The sequence below is a fragment of the Miniopterus natalensis genome, chromosome 18, assembly GCF_054644295.1.
Source record: "Miniopterus natalensis isolate mMinNat1 chromosome 18, mMinNat1.hap1, whole genome shotgun sequence".
Classification (NCBI taxonomy): Eukaryota; Metazoa; Chordata; class Mammalia; order Chiroptera; family Miniopteridae; genus Miniopterus; species Miniopterus natalensis.
Genome location: NC_142098.1, coordinates 11247843 through 11265351, shown reverse-complemented (window position 1 = coordinate 11265351; position 17509 = coordinate 11247843). Strand labels below are relative to the sequence as shown.

Below are 17509 nucleotides of genomic sequence, written 5' to 3'. Positions count from 1 at the left end.
CCTCCCTGCGCCCCGCCCCTTCCTTATTTATTCCTGCCGCCCTCCAACACTTGGTGAATGGTGTCGGAATAAAATGGCTGGTTCTAGCTTTTATTTTCCAAACCGGAGTGTCTGTTGCCCTTTCTCCTTGCCAAAGGCCTGTGTCTCGTAAGGGCCAGTCCGCGGCGGGATGTGTGGGGTTGGGGTGTCCTAGGGTTGCAAGGAAGCTCGGTGAAGGAAATGTTTTCTGTTCTTTCCCTTGTTTAAGCCCCACCTCATAAGACCTAGAATTTTTGTTGCCACAGCAAGGAATGAAAACTAGACAAAGTTTCTTCTCCTTAAAGTCTTGAAGTGGTGACAGACTCAAATGCCTCGCAAGGGTTCTCAAAGTGAGGTCTGGGGCTCCACTTAAGGCTCCACAGGCAGCCACCACTAAGATGTTACTAGTCTCTTTCACTCTCATTCTCATATGAGTGTACAATGGGGTTTTCCAGAAGCTCGGTGGCAGATGATGACATCATCATTCTGATGGCTAATGGATTGTGGCTGTGCTTTAAAAATGTTCCAGTTTTGCCCTGGCTGGTTTGGCTCAGTGGTTAGAGCATTGGCCCGTGGACTGAAGGGTTGGGGGTTTGAGTCCTGTACCTCGGTTGCAGGCTCGATCTGTCCTTGGTCAGGGTGGGTGTGGGAGACAACCAATTGATGTGTCTCTCTCACATCGATATTCCTCTCTCTCTCTCTCCTTCTCTCCCCCCCTTCCCCTCTCTCTGAAAAGAAATGGAAAAAATATCCTCTAGTGAGGATTAAAAAAAAATTCCCAGTTTCAGTTTCTAATATGTTAAGCAACTACACATATAACCCACTTAAAGTGAAAATTATTTGGAGTCCTCAATACTTTTTCAGAACCACTGGCCTTCCAGACAGATGCAGTAAATGAGTGAGGTGTGGGTTTGTTTCATAGGAGCATATTAGGTTGTAATCTCAATAAGGACACACTTTGCACATGAGACACATAGAGAATACTGTTCGCATCCACCAGGAATTAAGGTCGCTCCCATTTTAGAAAACGATATCCCTCTCAATTTATCTGGTTTCTCTACTTGTGATAGAAATAGAGGTGCATGTCACTATCTTCTTAGCCCATAAGAAAACATCAGCAGTAGTGTGATGATAAAGGGCCATGGCCATTTGGCTTCAATGTTGTGTATGAACAGGAAGTGGGGAGGCCTGGATCCCATCTAAAGAGGGCTCCCGGTGATGGCTGCCATGCTCGGAGGCAGGCCAAACATGGCTAGAGCTTCTTTCCAAGAGAAGGTGGCAGTCCTTATTTTTATGTGAAATTTCCTGATTTTTAAAATGTTGGCAACTGATTAAAGGAATTTGATTTTTTAAAATCAACACTCTGTAAGCAAAACTAAGCCCAACTTTGGAGTTCAGTTAGCCTGGTAACCCACAAACTTCTGCCTTCTGCCTTGGAAGCCACGACTTTCGAGAGAGGATTCTGAAAGGGGGCTGAGGGGTGGGGACAGAGAGGCAAGCTGGAGAGCCTGGCCTCCTACTGGCTGGGGGATGGAGCAGGCGGGTCTACAGGCTCTGAAACTCTGCCTCCTCACGTGTAAAAGGACAGAAGTGGCTCTACAGTTCTCAGCTGATTGGGCTGTGGAGCTGCTCAGCAAGGAATGAGTGTGAAATGGTTTTGGAAACTGTCAGATGCCTCATCTGTGTAAAGCATCAGTATTGATGGGAAAGGAGAGGACTCTCAGACCCCCTCGATAAATGCGTGGGAGGTGGGAAACCTGGAATTACATTTAATAATACTGAGTACTCTTTGCCATCTTAGCAGGTTCTCCAGGTGGCCTGGAGATGAGAGGCAGAGGTACTCAGGCGTCAGCATGCACCAGAGTCTCCCGGAGGGCCTGTGGAAATGCCGATTGCCAGAGCTCCTGAGCGGCAGGTCTGGGATGGGGCCTGAACTTGCATTTCTAACAAGCTCCCAGGTGATACTGATGCTGCTGGCCTGGGGACCACACTTTGAGGACTCCCGGTACAAAGCTGCCACCTCTGGCTGAGGGCAGCCCATGCCTCTTGGTTGGACCAAGCCCCAGCTCCCACTCAAGAGAGCTGTAAGCAGGTGGCCTGAGTTTTGCTTGGCTGGCACATCATGTTAGATAAAATTGAGCTAACGCCTAAAAAAGCAAGGTATTTCACATAAAAATCTGAACTGCTGCCCAGCCGGCGTGGCTCAGCAGTTGAGCATCCACCTAGGATCCAGGAGATGGCGGTTCCATTCCTGGTCAGGGCACATGCCCGGGTTGCGGGCTCCATCCCCAGTAGGGGGCATGCAGGAGGCAGCCGATCAATGGCTCTCTCATTATTAATGTTTTTCTCTCTCTCCTTCTTCCTTCCTCTCTCTGAATCAATAAAGATATATATTGTTTAAAAATCTGAACTGCTGATGTTATGGGTTGAACTGTGTCCCCCTCCTTCAAATTTGTAAGTTGAAGCTTTAAATCCCAGTCCCTCAGATTGTGACCTTATTTGGAGAGGGGGTCTTTAGGGAGATAGTCAAGTTAAAATGAGGTCATTAGGGTGGGTCCTAATCCAATAGGACTGGTGTCCTTATAAAAGGGGTAATTTGGACAGAGACCCTCACACCAGAAGGCCTGGGGAACGTGGAGATGGCCAGCGACGAGCCAAGGGGAGAGGCCTGCAGGAAAGGAGCAGTTACTTTCCCCACAGCCTCAGAAGGAACCAATGCCAACATCAACTTCAGACCTACCCTCCAGCGCTGTGATATAATAAACTGTTTTTAAGCCATTCGTTTTGTGGTGCTTTGTCCAGTAGCCCCAGCAAACTAACACCTGCCTTGTGTGGAAGGACCGCATGGCCTGGCAGAGCTGGTAGCTGGGTGTGAGTGGCAGTGCTCCCCTTTAGACTGGCACATGCTCTCCAGCCCCCCAGTCCTGCCACCTGGACACCGGAGTTTTCAGATTTCGGTGATAGGTGCCAGTGCTGTCTATGGGACTTGCTCACCTGTGGGACAGCCTTCAGTTCACACCCAGAAAGATGTACCCCCAAAACGGCACAGGCACATGAACCCAAGGGGCTGGTGCTGACACCGAAGGCTGTAACATGTGAGTACCCCAGGGTCTCTGTGTCCTCCCCCAAAGCCCAGGCACTAGGCCCCTCTCTTCTCAGGGACCCAGGCGTTCAAGCCCCACCCCACTCTCAATGGGCCTTTGTCCCCGACTGGGAAAGGCACGGGCAGAGTCTGACCTCATGAAGCCTGAGGTGGGGATGGGACTTTCCCTGCCCCCTCCATCCAGCCTCCTCCGACTCCTCAATTCCCAGTCTGAGGGATTTCCCACCCCTCAGCCCCCCACCCGCCCAGGTTCTCCCCTAGGGGAAAGGACACTGCCCCCCCCCCCCGAAGATGCCCCAGCGTGACCGTGACCGAGCAGCTCATGGTCAAACCACTACTAACTACACTTAATCAAACCCCGGCCAGGTCCCGCCACCACTTTGCAAAGATCATGACCAATGGGAGGGTCTGGGGTGGCAGGGGGATATGGTGGAATCTGCCCTCAGAGGGTCCCCACCCAGCTCAGAGTCAGCACAGCCCTCACCGAGCACCCTCTGGGCACAGGCTCTGTTCTAGGAGACGCGGGGTGATGAGACGGAGAGACAGACAGATGGAAACGCTGCCCTGGGGAAGCTCCTGGCTGGAGGGGAAGGAGCTCGCCTGCAGTGCAAGTGAGCAGAGGGGCTGAGGGCCGCGGGGTGAGAAGCGGGCGGCGGCGGGCAGCGGGGCCCTGGCAGAGCTCTGGCCCCGGTGAGAGGGTGCCCGGGCCCTGGAAAGACGCATTCCTGCTCCGCTGGGCATTTAGGAAGCGTGGCGGCTCCGGGGGCGGTTCTACAAGCCGGCCAAGTCCCTGTCCTCCTGGAGGTCATGTTTGCATGAGAGGAGACAGTCATACCTAAGTCATTTCTGATGACAAGAAGAGCCTAGAAGAAAACAGACCAGGATGCAGGTCCCAAATGTGACCCAGAGAAGTGACTGTAATGGAGGGAGGAGGTGACAGCGAAGCCTAGAATGGTAAGGTCCTGTCCCCTCTCCCACCCACACTGGCCCCTGTTGCCTTTCGTGACCAGGCTATACCTGTCGTTGCCACCAAGGTTCCCTGGCCGCTGAGGACAACGCCTTCTGTCTCTCAGTCTGAGACGTTCAGAGATATTAGAACGCCCTCCCAGGGACTCCGAACCAGGGTGCACAGCGATGGAGGAGGGGGAACGAGTGAGGCAGCCCCCCATCCCCTCCAGGAAGGAGCTAGTAGAACCCAGGCATCAGGCTGCCCAGTCCAGCAGTGGTGACAAGGGCCCCTTTGTGCCCCCCTCCCCCGGGGGACAGGGAGGAGCTGGGCCCTGGAGGCAGGCGGCCCCTGGCACCCGGGGGGAGGGGAGGGGCCGGCAAGTGGGGGCCTAGACCCTGGGAGGCCAGGGGACTGTGAGCAGGGGTGAGGAGCAGAGGGTGCAGACACAGGAGCATCCTGGTGAGTATGCAGCAGCCGAGAGGGGCCGGGGACAGGGTGGGAGCAGAGGGCCAGGGTGAGAACGTAGAGCAGGGGCACCCGAAGTATAGTACGTGCAAGATGAGGATGGTCGCTGTGAACCGCCACTCATTTAGGATGGGGAGGGTGTTCCTTAGGACTTTGGAATGAGCAGGGACCATGGCAGGACAGTGACAGGGCTTTGGGAAGGAACTGCAGAGAGAGAGAACTAAGGGCCTCCTCGGCACCCCTCCTGGTGGAGGTTCTGCAGGAACGTGCCCTGGGGCTTCCAAGTTTGGGGCAGATGTGGTGGAAAGGGCCCGGGGCTGGGTGAAGAGCTGACTAATGCCCAGGTGATTAGACACCTGCATCCTGCCCTCTGGGAGGGGGTGGGGCAGTGGGCTTTGAGTGAGCAAGTTCCTGCACCTGCCGAGCACAACAAGGGGTGTGTGTGTGTGTGTGTGTGTGTGTGTACCTCCCCTGGGTGGGTCTTAATTTGCATCAGTGTCTGTCAACCTCTTTTTCATTACACCCCACTAAGGAAACATTTCAGACCCGTTTTTCCTAAATCTCAGCCCCCGTATGAATCTCACTGCTGCAGATACGCTGTGCGTGTGTTTATGTACTGCAGCCTGGAGAGGGTCACGATCAGCCATAGCTAAGACTTTCCCGGCTGCCACCCCAACCACCAGGGTTCACCCCCATTAAGAGTGCCTGGTCTATATGATTTTTTCACATGTCTGCTCAGGCCCTGTGTCTGTCTCCTGAACCTTCCCGTCACAGGCGTGAGGGTGGCATCTGCCCGGTGTCCGCCAGCATGTGCCTGGGCAGGTCTGTCCTGGCTACACCTCAGTGTGAGTGTGCAGGTCCTTGTGTCTTCAGGAGCATGGTGTGCAGGCCTGGATGCTGTGCCATGTCAGCGTAGGTGTGAGGGGAGCAGAGGGAGGGTGGTGCAGGTGTGCTTACCAGCTGTGTGTGCCGGCACATTCTGCGGGCACAGGGGGCGCAGCACCTGTTCGCATTGCAGGATCCTTACGGGTGTCCGCATGAGTCTCTACTGCACAAGCCTGCTCCTCTGGCTGGGTCTAGATCTATCAGATTTCAAGGCAGCATTTGCATGTGTCTGGCTGTGTGTGCGTCTGTGTCCGTGGGAAGAGGGTGCTGAAGGCTGGGAAAGGCAGTCGCTTGGAAACCCTGGCTCCAACCCCGAGGGGACCCACAGAGCGGCCGGGTGCCAAGGTCTCCCTACCTCCCAACCCTGGGTCTTTCTTGGCCCCATGTAGAGCCCAGCCAGGAGTGTGAGACTCTCCTCTCACCCCACCTACTCCAGGAGTCCCCCAAGATGTAGCACCCTCCCCCTGAGGGAACAGGGCTCTTTTGTGCTGGGCACTGGCCTCTGCTGAGGGTGGGGACAGCAGGGGCTGTCTGTGGGGTGGGAGCGGGCGGCAGGAATTCACACGGCATGTTGGGAATGCTGATGCTGTGAAACCCGGTCATTGATGGCACTGGGTCCCTGCCTACCACCCCCAGGCCGCACCCCACTCACCACACCCCTCTCCCCCCACGATGCTCGGTCACCCCCTTTCCTTCCCCACAGTTCTCCACGGCAGTTTTTTTGGGGGGGGGGCTATGTAGAGTAGCTCCCAGGCTGTGTGGGAGGGTCCCGAGCATCCATGGGCAGCCTCACAATAGGCAGCAACTCATAGCAGATGCTGAAAGAGAGGGACAGGGGTGCTCAGGCCCTGACCCCTTGCACCTGTCTGACTCTTGTTCCAGGCTGGCTGGCTGACATCTTCAAGTGGGACCAAAAGACATTCTCAACTCAGGGAGACTGAGGTGAGGGGCAGAGTACCTTCCTCCTGGCTCCCCCTCTTCCTGCTGCTGGTCCAGCCTTGGCTCTCTCATTACTTCCTGGGGATCCCCAGGGGCACAGTGATGATGAAGATCATTGTCAGCATCTCACTACCATGCAGAGACAGGACAGTTGGGTGGTTAAGTCTGCAGAACCGGAGCCAGGTAGATAGGGCTTGTCCTAGTTGATACTTCCCAGCTGTGTGGCATGGACAAGTTACTTAACCTCTCTGGACTTCCATTGTAAAATGAGGATAATAATTGTGCCTTCCTCAAAGGGAACGGATAAATTAATTGAGCCAAGTAAAGCCCTGAGGACAGGTGCCTGATCAATGCCACATAAATGTTTGTCATTACAAATATTAAGAGCAGCGCCTATGTCTGAAAAAGCCCCCTCCTGAGATCCCCTTTCACTTCCCCTAACCCTTAACCCCTCTCCCTCCTCCAGCTGTCGTCACTCGCTGTACAAAATGATATTCCTCACAGCACTGCCCCTGTTCTGGATTATGATCGCAGGTAATGGCTGGAGAAGGGGGGCTGGGGATCCTGGAGCCTCGGCCCCAAGTGGGCTGGGGTTATTTCTGTGGGCCCCTGGATCCCTCAGGAAGGGGACGGGAGTGGGGGAGGTGGTTCAGTGAGAACGCATCCCTTGGCTCAGCTGTCCTACTCACCCACAGCCTCTCGAGGGGGTCACTGGGGAGCCTGGATGCCCTCATCCATCTCGGCCTTCGAGGGCACATGCGTCTCCATCCCCTGCCGCTTTGACTTCCCTGACGAGCTGCGGCCTGCCGTTGTACATGGCGTCTGGTACTTCAATAGCCCCTACCCGAAAAACTACCCCCCAGTGGTCTTCAAGTCCCGCACCCAAGTCGTCCACGAGAGCTTCCAGGGCCGCAGCCGCCTCCTGGGGGACCTGGGCCTGCGCAACTGCACCCTGCTGCTCAGCAACCTCAGCCCCGAGCTGGGCGGCAAGTACTACTTCCGCGGGGACTTAGGGGGCTACAACCAGTACACCTTCTCTGAGCACAGCGTCCTGGACATCATCAGTGAGTTCCCCGCGGGCTGCAGGACAGTGGGGCAGGGGCACCCCCGGGGCAGCAGGGGGGCAGAGGAAGTCCTCCCAGCACAGGTCCAGGGACTTGTTTGTTAGGCTGGGAGGTGCAGAGCCCGGCGCCCACAGGGACCGGGTAGATGACAGAAATGAGCAAAGCGGACCCAAGCAGTGTTGCCACCCCCAGAGGGAAAGGAGTGCTCTTACTCTTCTGGAAACATCTGGGGAAAGGCAGTGGGCCTCGGGGTTAGGGGTAAGGCCTCTTGATTGCTGCATTTGCTGGGCAACTGTGTGCAAGTTACTGAACTTCTCTGAGCCTTGGTTTCCTCTTCTTCAATGGGGATAAGAGCAGCACTTGAAGCTCAGTGAGCGAATGGATGTCAAGTGCTCAGCGGCACCAGCGCTGCTAACTGGTGCTGGGAGAATGCAGGGCCGTGGCAGGCAGGCTGATTTAAAAAGAAACCGGAATGGTGTATTTTCCTGTGGTCTCCTAATTCCTAAACATTTGCTGCAGGCTCAGATATATATTTTTTAAATTCCTAAATTTAGGCCAAATAAAATGCATCTCTGGGCCAAATTTGACCATCGGAGTAGGGCCCGCTGCTTGATTTGGGGCATTCCTACTGCCTAGTTTCTGAGAAGCCCCACTGCCTGGAGCTCTTAGATTCACGCCCCCTATCAGCATCGAGTCTAGAAGAGGAGCCAGGTTTCAGCCCTGATGGAGAAAGAGACTCCTCCCACCACACACACACACACACACACACACACACACACACACACACACACACACACGAGGCAGTCAACCAAATCGATCATGAGGGAGGGGCAGGTTTCTTAAGGAATATGTTGTAGTGTCAGGACACGGGTGATGAAGCCCGAGTGACAGGCTTACCAGCTGTGGCCTCAGTTTCCTCAACAGCAGGATGAGGATAGTAATATTACCCACCTGCCAGCGTGGCTGGGAGGACCGGCTAGTTCAACACTGGACTGTACTCAGGCCAGTATATTGTTATTTTCATTACAATTTCTCCTGTGCTTGGACCTGCACGGGGCTTCTGTGTCCAAGGGGAGGGGACCAGGTACCAGGACTGGAGCTGGTCAAGGTGGGGACGCCTGCTTCCTCAATACTCCTCCCACGCAGACACCCCCAACATCGTGGTCCCCGTGGAGGTGGTGGCAGGCACGGAAGTGGAGGTCAGCTGCATGGTGCCTGACAACTGCCCAGAGCTGCGCCCGGAGCTGAGCTGGCTGGGCCACGACGGGCTGGGGGAGCCAGCTGTGCTGGGCCGGCTGCGTGAGGACGAGGGGACATGGGTGCAGGTGTCGCTGCTACACTTCGTGCCCACTAGGGAGGCCAACGGCCATCGGCTGGGCTGCCAGGCTGCCTTCCCCAACACCAGCCTGCAGTTCGAGGGCTATGCCAGTCTGGACGTCAAGTGTGAGCCTGGGGGCGGTCCTGGGGGCGGGGGTGGGGCACACGGCACCTGCCCGCTGACCCCACTGTGTCGCCGGCCTCAGATCCCCCTGTGATTGTGGAGATGAACTCCTCGGTGGAGGCCATCGAGGGCTCCCACGTCAGCCTGCTCTGTGGGGCTGACAGCAACCCGCTGCCGCTGCTGGCCTGGCTGCGGGATGGCACGGTGCTGCGGGAGGCCGTGGCCGAGAGCCTGTTCCTGGAGCTGGACGAGGTGACCCCCGGGGAGGATGGCGTCTACACCTGCCTGGCAGAGAACGCCTATGGCCAGGACAACCGCACTGTGGGGCTCAGCGTCATGTGTGAGTGGCCTGCCTGGGCGCACACTCGCCTGGCACTGGCCCTGCGGTGGAGGGATGAGGGAAAGGGACCTGGCCCAGGGTGGGGCTGGGCTGGCCAGGGTGGGTCAGGATCAGAACCACGGCTGAGGGGCGGGTGGAGAGGAGGGTTGTGGGTCAAGGCTTTCACTTCTTCATTTTCTGCACAAATATCTAGTGAACACCTACTCTGCACCACTCTAATCTCTAGGACAGGAGCAGAAGACAGGTGCGCCCCTGTCACACAAGAAAGCTGACTATATTCAGTTTCCTGGGCAGCCCTGACTGATCTAGGAGTAGATCAGGGCCTGGCCTTAGAAAGCTGCATTTTAAAATGAGTCCCATTGCAGTTGTAATGGGAGGGTTGGGGGAACCCTAGGTCTCACCCAGCCTTTTGTGTGCACCTGTAAGTTATGGGGCCCCGGAGGAAGGGGCTAGTCAGACAGCATTCTTAGCTAGGAACCCAAGAGAGGTCATTCATTCATTTATTCATTCACAAATACTTATTGAGGCAAAATGCCAGGGCTGGGGGTAATAATAATGACAGCTCCAGCCAACATTTACTCAGCAGTTTCTGACTGCTTTACACAAATGCTCTTCCCCCAGGCATCCCAGAGGCTGGCTCCTCCCACCTCCTCTACTCTCACTGTAGCCTTCCATCACCATCCTAGTCAAAACAGTAACTATCCTGATTCCCATCCCTCCCTTTACTTTTCTCCAAAGCGCTTATCCCCAATTTGCCAAGGATATATTTTATTTGCTTACATAGCATCTACCCACATGGGCAGGATCTTCATCTACTTCGTTCCAGCTAGAACAGTGTCTGTCACTTAAGTTCTCGGTCACCGCTGTGAAGTTGGGACTATTTTTAAACCCATTTCCCAGATAAGAACAAATGAGGTCCAGAAAAGGTTAAGACATGGGTCCACCCACAGCTGGAAGGAGCAGGGTCTGGATTCACACACAGGCATTCTGGCTGCAGAGCCCCTGTTCCTGTGAATGGGACAGCCAGGCCTGGGGTTACCCGAGCCATCCTGAAGTGGTGTGCTTCGATTGGGGTGTCTGGGGTTACATTTGGGGGGGGAGTTGGCTGGCAGAGGGGGTACCTCCTGGCTTCTGACCATCGTCCCCTGTTCTGCCCCCCAGATGCACCCTGGAAGCCGACAGTGAACGGGACAGTGGTGGCTGTGGAGGGGGAGACTGTCTCCATCTTGTGCTCCACACAGAGCAACCCGGATCCTATCCTCACCATCTTCAAAGAGAAGCAGATCCTGGCCACAGTCATCTACGAGAGTGAGCTGCAGCTGGAGCTGCCTGCTGTCACACCTGAGGATGACGGGGAGTACTGGTGTGTGGCCGAGAACCAGTATGGCCAGAGAGGCACCGCCTTTAACCTATCCGTGGAGTGTGAGTACGCCCCCTCACTTCCCTTCCCCCACCGAGAGTGGTGACACTTGTCTCCCCTCCACCTGAGGTGGATGGCTCACTAGGGGACAGCTGGGTAGCTGGAGGCACCCACATATCCCAACAAAGGGTCAGCTCTGCGCCAGCAGGTGAGGATGGGGAAGGAAGGGAAGCGTAATCCACAGCAAGGAAATGCAAGTCCCACCTGAGAACACTGTGTCTCCACATCCTGGAGTGTGCTTTTAACCAGGGCGATTCTGGATCCTGTGGCCACTGCCCCTTTGCATTAACTAAAATAATAACAACGACATCCAACCCTGTGGCACATCACTATGTACCGGGCATTGTTGGAAGCTCTGTACGGGGACCCACTCATTTCATCCTTATGACATCCCTATGAGGCAGGGTTACTGTCCTTAGTTTCTAGAGAAGGAAGCTGAGGCCCAGAGACATGCAGCTGCTCAAGGTCACACAGCTAGAAAATTTTAAGCAGAATGTTAAGATTCAAGTCTAGGAGGTCTGGTCCCACTCTTCAGTACTGCCCAAAGTTGACTTCATCCTGTGTTACTACATCAGCACACAGTCAGTGGTCTAGTAGTTGTTACGTGCAAAGGGCTGTGTGGCTCTGTGGGAGGTGAGGGAGAGGCCCACGAGGACACCAAGCTTAGTGACAGATATAAAAGCACATAAAGAAGCACATAAAAAGCTAACAGCCTTGGAAATGAAACTCCTTTTTCTACTGCCAGCTAGCGCCTCTCCAGGCATCCTCTCTATGGACAGCACCACCAGCACCCGGACACCCACCCTGGTCACCATCCTGGGTTGTAGCTCCCAAGTCACAGTTCTGACTCCCCATCCTCCAACCACTCCTTCTGGACTGTCACCTCAATACTTCCATTTCTCTTGCACCCTCCTCAGCTCTGACCTCACCTGTGGCACTAGTCTCCAAACTCCCAGACTCAATTGCTTTACTATAACAGTCCCCACCACACGAGCTTGCCAGAAGGTACTGAGCACGGTCCATACTCAATATTTTGTATTTATGGTGATAATCAGTACACGGTAGCTATAGATTATTCTGGAGTGCCATCTTGCAAGGCAGTGCCATGGCCATCCACTCCTTCGCTAACCTTTTATCTTTGGCCACGTTTCCTCTGGTCTCTTGTCACTCACAGCATCCAATGTGATCAGTGCATATGGGCTGTGTGGTACTCTCTCTTCCCCATGTGCGCCCTCCTGGGCCCAGCTTCCCTCTTCCACTCTACCCTTTTCCCTGTCACACCCCACACCAGTAGCTCTTAAATTTAAGAGTCAGAACCCTCTGAGAATCTGATAGCAGCCGCTGAACATACACCATCTCTCCTACATTGTCAGTCATGGAACCCCCTGCCTAGTAAGAGTGGTTGCAGCAAATGGTCATTAAGGGCTGACTCTGGGTCATGATCACATTCTCTACAGATGTTGTTCTGCCCCCTCCTGGGGCCCTGTGAAGCAGGTGTGTGTTATCATTAATCCTTAACTAAGTAGAAAGGAAGGTCAGAATTCCCCCATGGCCGTGTGGCTAGGAAGGTTGGTCAGAGCCAGGATTCTTCTGGCCTCCTATCTGCCCCAGCTGTTAAACCTCTGGCAGCTTCACCTCCCCAGCAGGCCTTAGAACCCAAGGACTCAATCTGGCTTCTCTGAAAAACAAACAGATTTGGAATATAAAGCCTTCAATCCACTGGAGTAGAGGAGCAGCTATGAGGCTATGGCATTTCTGTCACCCCCGCCCCACCTGCTAAGCTCCTGAAGCTTCTCCATGGCCTTCGTCTCAGTGCTTTCCCTCTGGGAGTGCAGCCTCAGCTCCGCTCTGTCCCTACAGTCTATGTCCCCTAGCACCTGGCTTTAGTTCTCACTGACAATGGTGGATATTCCTGGAGCAGGGACCCCTGTCTTACCTGCCCACCCCAGAGCCTGGCATGGTGTGGGCACTGCAGGAGGCTCTCACCCTTACAGAGTGCTTGCAACATGCAAGCGCTGAGTCTGAGCTCCTTGCATGTATTGCCCTATTTCATTGTGATTGGGGGAGGGGACTGTTGTTCTTCACCCCAAACCAGTTTAAGAGAAGGAAACAGAAGTGTTACTGGTGCTGAGTACCGGACAGAGCTGAACCAGCCTGGGTCAATCTGCTAGCTCTCTCTGTGTCTTGCTGCACAAGTGACTTCACCTTGGCTGAGCCTAAATTATTTCCTCTGAAAAACGAGTGTGATAACAGTACCTTGCTCCAAAGATGGGTGTGAAGACTAAGGAAATTCTGGTGAGGGCCCATGGCACCTGGCGCTTCCCACGTGGCTCAGGTGCCCTCATCATTTCCCAACCATCTTTCTTTCGGACTCGGGGCTGGATGCCTGCCCTGCGTCTGAGCCAAGGCTTTGCTCACATGCTCCCTCTGCTGGAATGATTCTATTTTTCTAACCGGTCCTCGGGTGGATGCTAATTTAAGCCTCGACAGCGCACTCATGTGCCTATCTTCCGAGTTCCTGTAGCCCCTGGTGAGTTTAGGAACATTGCCCCTGTTTGCACAGATGAGAACTCCATTTTGGAGGCCCAAGGAAGCTGAGGGCCTGATCGGGGCCACCAGCCAGCAGATGGCCACTTGAGGTTTGTTGGATGTCAATTGGGGTGTCATAGGTCTCCCAAGCTTCCTGCAAAGCTTCGAAAATGCTGAGCACATGCAGGCAGGGTGCTGGCGTTCCCCAGCATGTAGGGCAGACATTGTCACCGGAGCACCAGCGGTGCCCGGTCTTCAACAAAAGGGTTTTTAAAAAATTTAATTGCTGTCAGTTTGGGTTTGTCGTTATTGATTTACTCTGTGGTGTGTTAATTAGTTAACACCACAGCGAGCATGGTGTATGTCTGCTGGAACAGAATTGGGGTATATAACTTTTAATTTACTAGACTTAGATACATGTACACATTGAGGTTCTGGTTAGAATGATCTCTATTATGAATATACCTGGTCACGTGATTCCCTGGCCCATCACTGTCACCTACATATTCTCTTTTGTTGGAAATTGAAAATAAGTGGGGTTGGTGAGCTGGCGAGGGTCTGTTCCCCGTGTGTATGTGGGTTTTGGTCAGAACTGAGAAGCAAAACTCAGACTAGAGTGAGCAGAGGGGAGTGCTGGCCTCTCCAGGAGGGAAAGAAAATATAGCTTTAAAAAGCAGCATGCAAAGTTCGATTATAATTTACATTTTGGGAAATGAAAGAAAATCATCATCCCTGTACCACTTTAAAAAATACAAATGGCAACAAAGCAAAGTTCAACGGAATGACCTTGGGTGGAGGGTGGTGCTTGGTTCTAGTGGCACTGGGGAGTCCCGGGAGGGAGGGAGGGTCAGATGCAAGGGGGTTCTGGGGAGTCAACAGGGCCACCTGCAGGACGGCCTGAAAGGCGAGCGGGCAGAATTCGAAAGCTTGCTCCATAAACCTTCCCAGAGCTCTGCTGCACGAAAGGCACGTTTTAATTGTGGGCGACAGAGTGGAGACAGGATGAGAGCCTGTCTTGATGGAAAAGAGAGACAAGCAGTATCAATATATAGCACGGGTAGGCATGAGTGCTGGGCAGGAAACTTAGCGGGGCAGGAGTGACGTTAGTGAAGCGAGGTGGCAGGAGGAGAGAGTGTGTGAGTGAGAAGAACCTTCATGGAGCGAGGGAGCGAGTTGGGAAGGTACCTTCAGGGCGTGTTCCAGGCTGGGGGAGAAACACAAATACCTGGCTGGGAAAAAACTCCGTAAACTTGAGAAACAGCAAGGAGGCCAGTGTGACTGGGGAGGAATGAGTCTTTCAGGGTAGGGGAAGGAGATAGAGTGTGGCTTGGTCCCACAGGGTCCTGCAAACCAAGGCAAAGAAGTTGGATTTTATCCTCAGTGACACAGAGCGACTGGAGAATAGGTTTGAGCAGGGAGCCCCAGGATGTGATTTGTGTTTTACAAGGTGAACAAACTTAGAGAGGGTGTAAAGGGATCGAGCGAAGGAGAGACTGCAGCTCACCTCTATTGCAGCTGAACCCTGCTCTTGGCCCTCAGCGGAGAAGGCCTGGCTACTGTTTGTCTCCAGCCCACTCAGTCTTGGTTTTGCCCCTGCAGTTGCCCCAGTGATCCTTCTGGAGTCCCACTGCGCGGCGGCCCGGGACACGGTGCAGTGCCTGTGCGTGGTGAAGTCCAACCCAGAGCCCTCTGTGGCCTTCGAGCTGCCCTCGCGCAACGTGACCGTGAATGAGACGGAGCGGGAGTTCGTGTACTCGGAGCGCAGTGGCCTCCTGCTCACGAGCATTCTCACACTTCGGGGACAGGCCCAGGCCCCACCTCGGGTCATCTGCACCTCCCGCAACCTCTATGGCACCAAGAGCCTGGAGCTGCCCTTCCAGGGAGCCCGTGAGTGGTGTGGCCTGGGGCTGGGAGCCACAGGAACAGAGGGGGCTCCTCTGGGATCCAGGCTCCTCTCCCCAAGGCTGCCTGACCATCAGTCACCGAGCATGGGTTGGGCTACGCAGGCTGGTCAAATGGTACAGAGGCCCTCTGGGCAGGGAGGGGAGGCTGCCCTGAGTTTGCCAGACTGCACTAGACCCTCCCCAGGCCCTCAGTGCAAGGATGTGCCAGCTGTGCAGATATTTGCACTATCACTAATGCCCCAGGCCATCTCCTAAGAAACCAGGCGACTTCACTCCCACCAGCAGCCCTGAGGGCACCTGGGTTTTCTCTGTCCTCAGACCGCCTGATGTGGGCCAAGATCGGGCCCGTGGGAGCTGTGGTCGCCTTTGCCATCCTAATTGCCATCGTCTGCTACATTACCCAGACACGCAGAAAGTGAGTGCCCCGCCAGGGCTGACCTGGGGTGGGGAGACTCCAAAGGTGGGGAGGGGGGCTGAAGGGCAGGCAAGGAAGGGCAGCCCTGTGTGTATGTGGGAGGGTGGACTCTGCTCTGAGAAGGCTCCGCTGGATGGAGAACAACTGGATGCAGTGCTAAGGTGAGCCCCTGTAGGTCAGCAGGTGCCAGGGCCTGGGCCAAGCACTTTCCACCAGTCTTTCCTGTCTCTCCGCTGTGCCCTCCTGCCCTCCAGGAGGTGGGGTGGGGATAGCCAACTCCCCCTGGCTTGCAGCTACAGCATCCGTCACAGTTGGTTCCAGGTGTGCCCATGCCTACGCACATCTGTGGCAACAAAAACGTCCCCCAGCCCCAAACCACACCCACCTGCCACACTGTGCTGCTATTTTTCTTCCTTGTGGCTCTCCTGAAAATGAATTAATCTCCCTGCTTCACATCTTGGCAGCAGGAGGGACAGATAGACCCAGAGCATAGGAACAGAACCGGAGAAGCCAAGCTGGGGTCTAGAAAAGTGGCAGAGACCAGGGGCTGGGTGGCTCCTCCTCAGCCACAAAGCAGGGAGGGATGGACAGAGGCTGGTCATTCGAAGAGCTCATCTCCTCCACTTAGAGAGATGGTTGGGGACAACTCTGGGGGCCCTTGGACCAAATTCCTAAGGCAGATGAGGGTACAGAAAGGGAGAGGGGAGGGAAGCCTGGGAGTCTCACTGGGGCTGCCACGTCTGTCCTGACCTGCAGAAAGAATGTGACAGAGAGCCCCAGCTTCTCGGCAGGGGACAACCCCCCAGTCCTGTTCAGCAGCGACTTCCGCATCTCTGGGGCACCTGAGAAGTATGAGGTGAGGGCCAGATCCCTGCGGCTCCAGGCTAGTTGGAGAACCTAAATGTCAGGGACACTGGGAGCCTGGGAGGGGCCTGGCCCAAGGGGCAGAAGGGAGGCCATGCCCCTCAGGAGGCTTGAAAAGGAGGGAGTGCAGAGGGCTGGCTTAGACCTGGGCTGGGAGGGGCGCCGAGGCTGAGCCTGTGAAGGGGGCTATGGGGCTCAGGCCCAGGGGAAGCCCGCATCTGGGTCTATGACCACATTTCCTTCTCTAATAGTCCAAAGAGGTCTCTACCCTGGAATGAGCACCCCAGGAGGTAGGTTGGGGGCGCGCTCAGTGTCCCCGCCTCTGGGCCCTCGGTGGGCCTTGGGGCTGTCATACATGTGTGTGCGTCCCTGTCAGAAGTCCAGGATTGTCCCTGGTTAAGTCTTCCCTGCCCAGCACTCCTGGCCTGTCTATTCTGTCCCACTGCTGCTCCCTTCTGTCTGTCCGTGGCCACTGTTCTATGTGTCTGTCCAAAGACTCGTGTGTATAGGTGGGTGGTGGGGGTGGGGGGTGGAAAGCCTGAAGGGGAAGCCAAAGTCACACCTACAGGATCACCAAGATTGAGGGGGGACATGAACAAATCTTTGGAAAGGTGGGATCCGACCAGGTGGCTTTACTTTGGGAAAGTTTTATGGATTGAATTGTGTGCCCCCCAATTCCTATGTTGAAGCAGGCTTCCTGAGACATTGAATGTGTAGGCAGCTTTCAGGCTAAGCAATGAGGAGCGTGTGGCAAAGGGGGATCAGCATGGGCAAAGGCCCCAGAGTGGGACGTGGGGACTGTGGGGCTGACTGGGCTGGGGGTCCTTGAGAAAAGAGTTTCACACGGGGCTTTGGGACTCAACTCTGGAGCTGTGAGGTGCCAGCAACTCCAGCCTTTGCATCTGGAAAAGGTGGAACGGGACCCTTCTAATGGGTTGGTTCCCTTCATAGAGTGAGAGGCGCCTAGGATCTGAGAGGAGGCTTCTGGGCCTTCGAGGGGAGCACCCAGAGCTGGACCTGAGCTTTTCTCACTCGGACCTGGGAAAACGACCCACCAAGGACAGCTACACCCTGACAGAGGAGCTGGCCGAGTATGCTGAAATCCGTGTCAAGTGAGGGAGCTGGGGACAGTCTACATGGCCACCACCCCCTCAGGACCCTTGCTGGCCCCCA

At 55.1% G+C, this 17509-nt stretch overlaps 1 protein-coding gene across 1 annotated transcript; it reads left to right on the top strand.

Moving 5' to 3' along the window:
- The first annotated feature begins 6279 nt into the window (after nt 1–6279).
- Nucleotides 6280–17509, top strand: MAG (myelin associated glycoprotein). Its single transcript, XM_016220907.2, has 10 exons — nt 6280–6362; nt 6826–6893; nt 7055–7423; nt 8570–8866; nt 8947–9204; nt 10366–10626; nt 14753–15040; nt 15376–15472; nt 16229–16328; nt 17288–17509. The coding sequence occupies exons 2-10, from the start codon at nt 6848–6850 to the stop codon at nt 17450–17452; spliced, it is 1881 nt and encodes a 626-aa protein (XP_016076393.2). The 5' UTR covers nt 6280–6362; nt 6826–6847; the 3' UTR covers nt 17453–17509.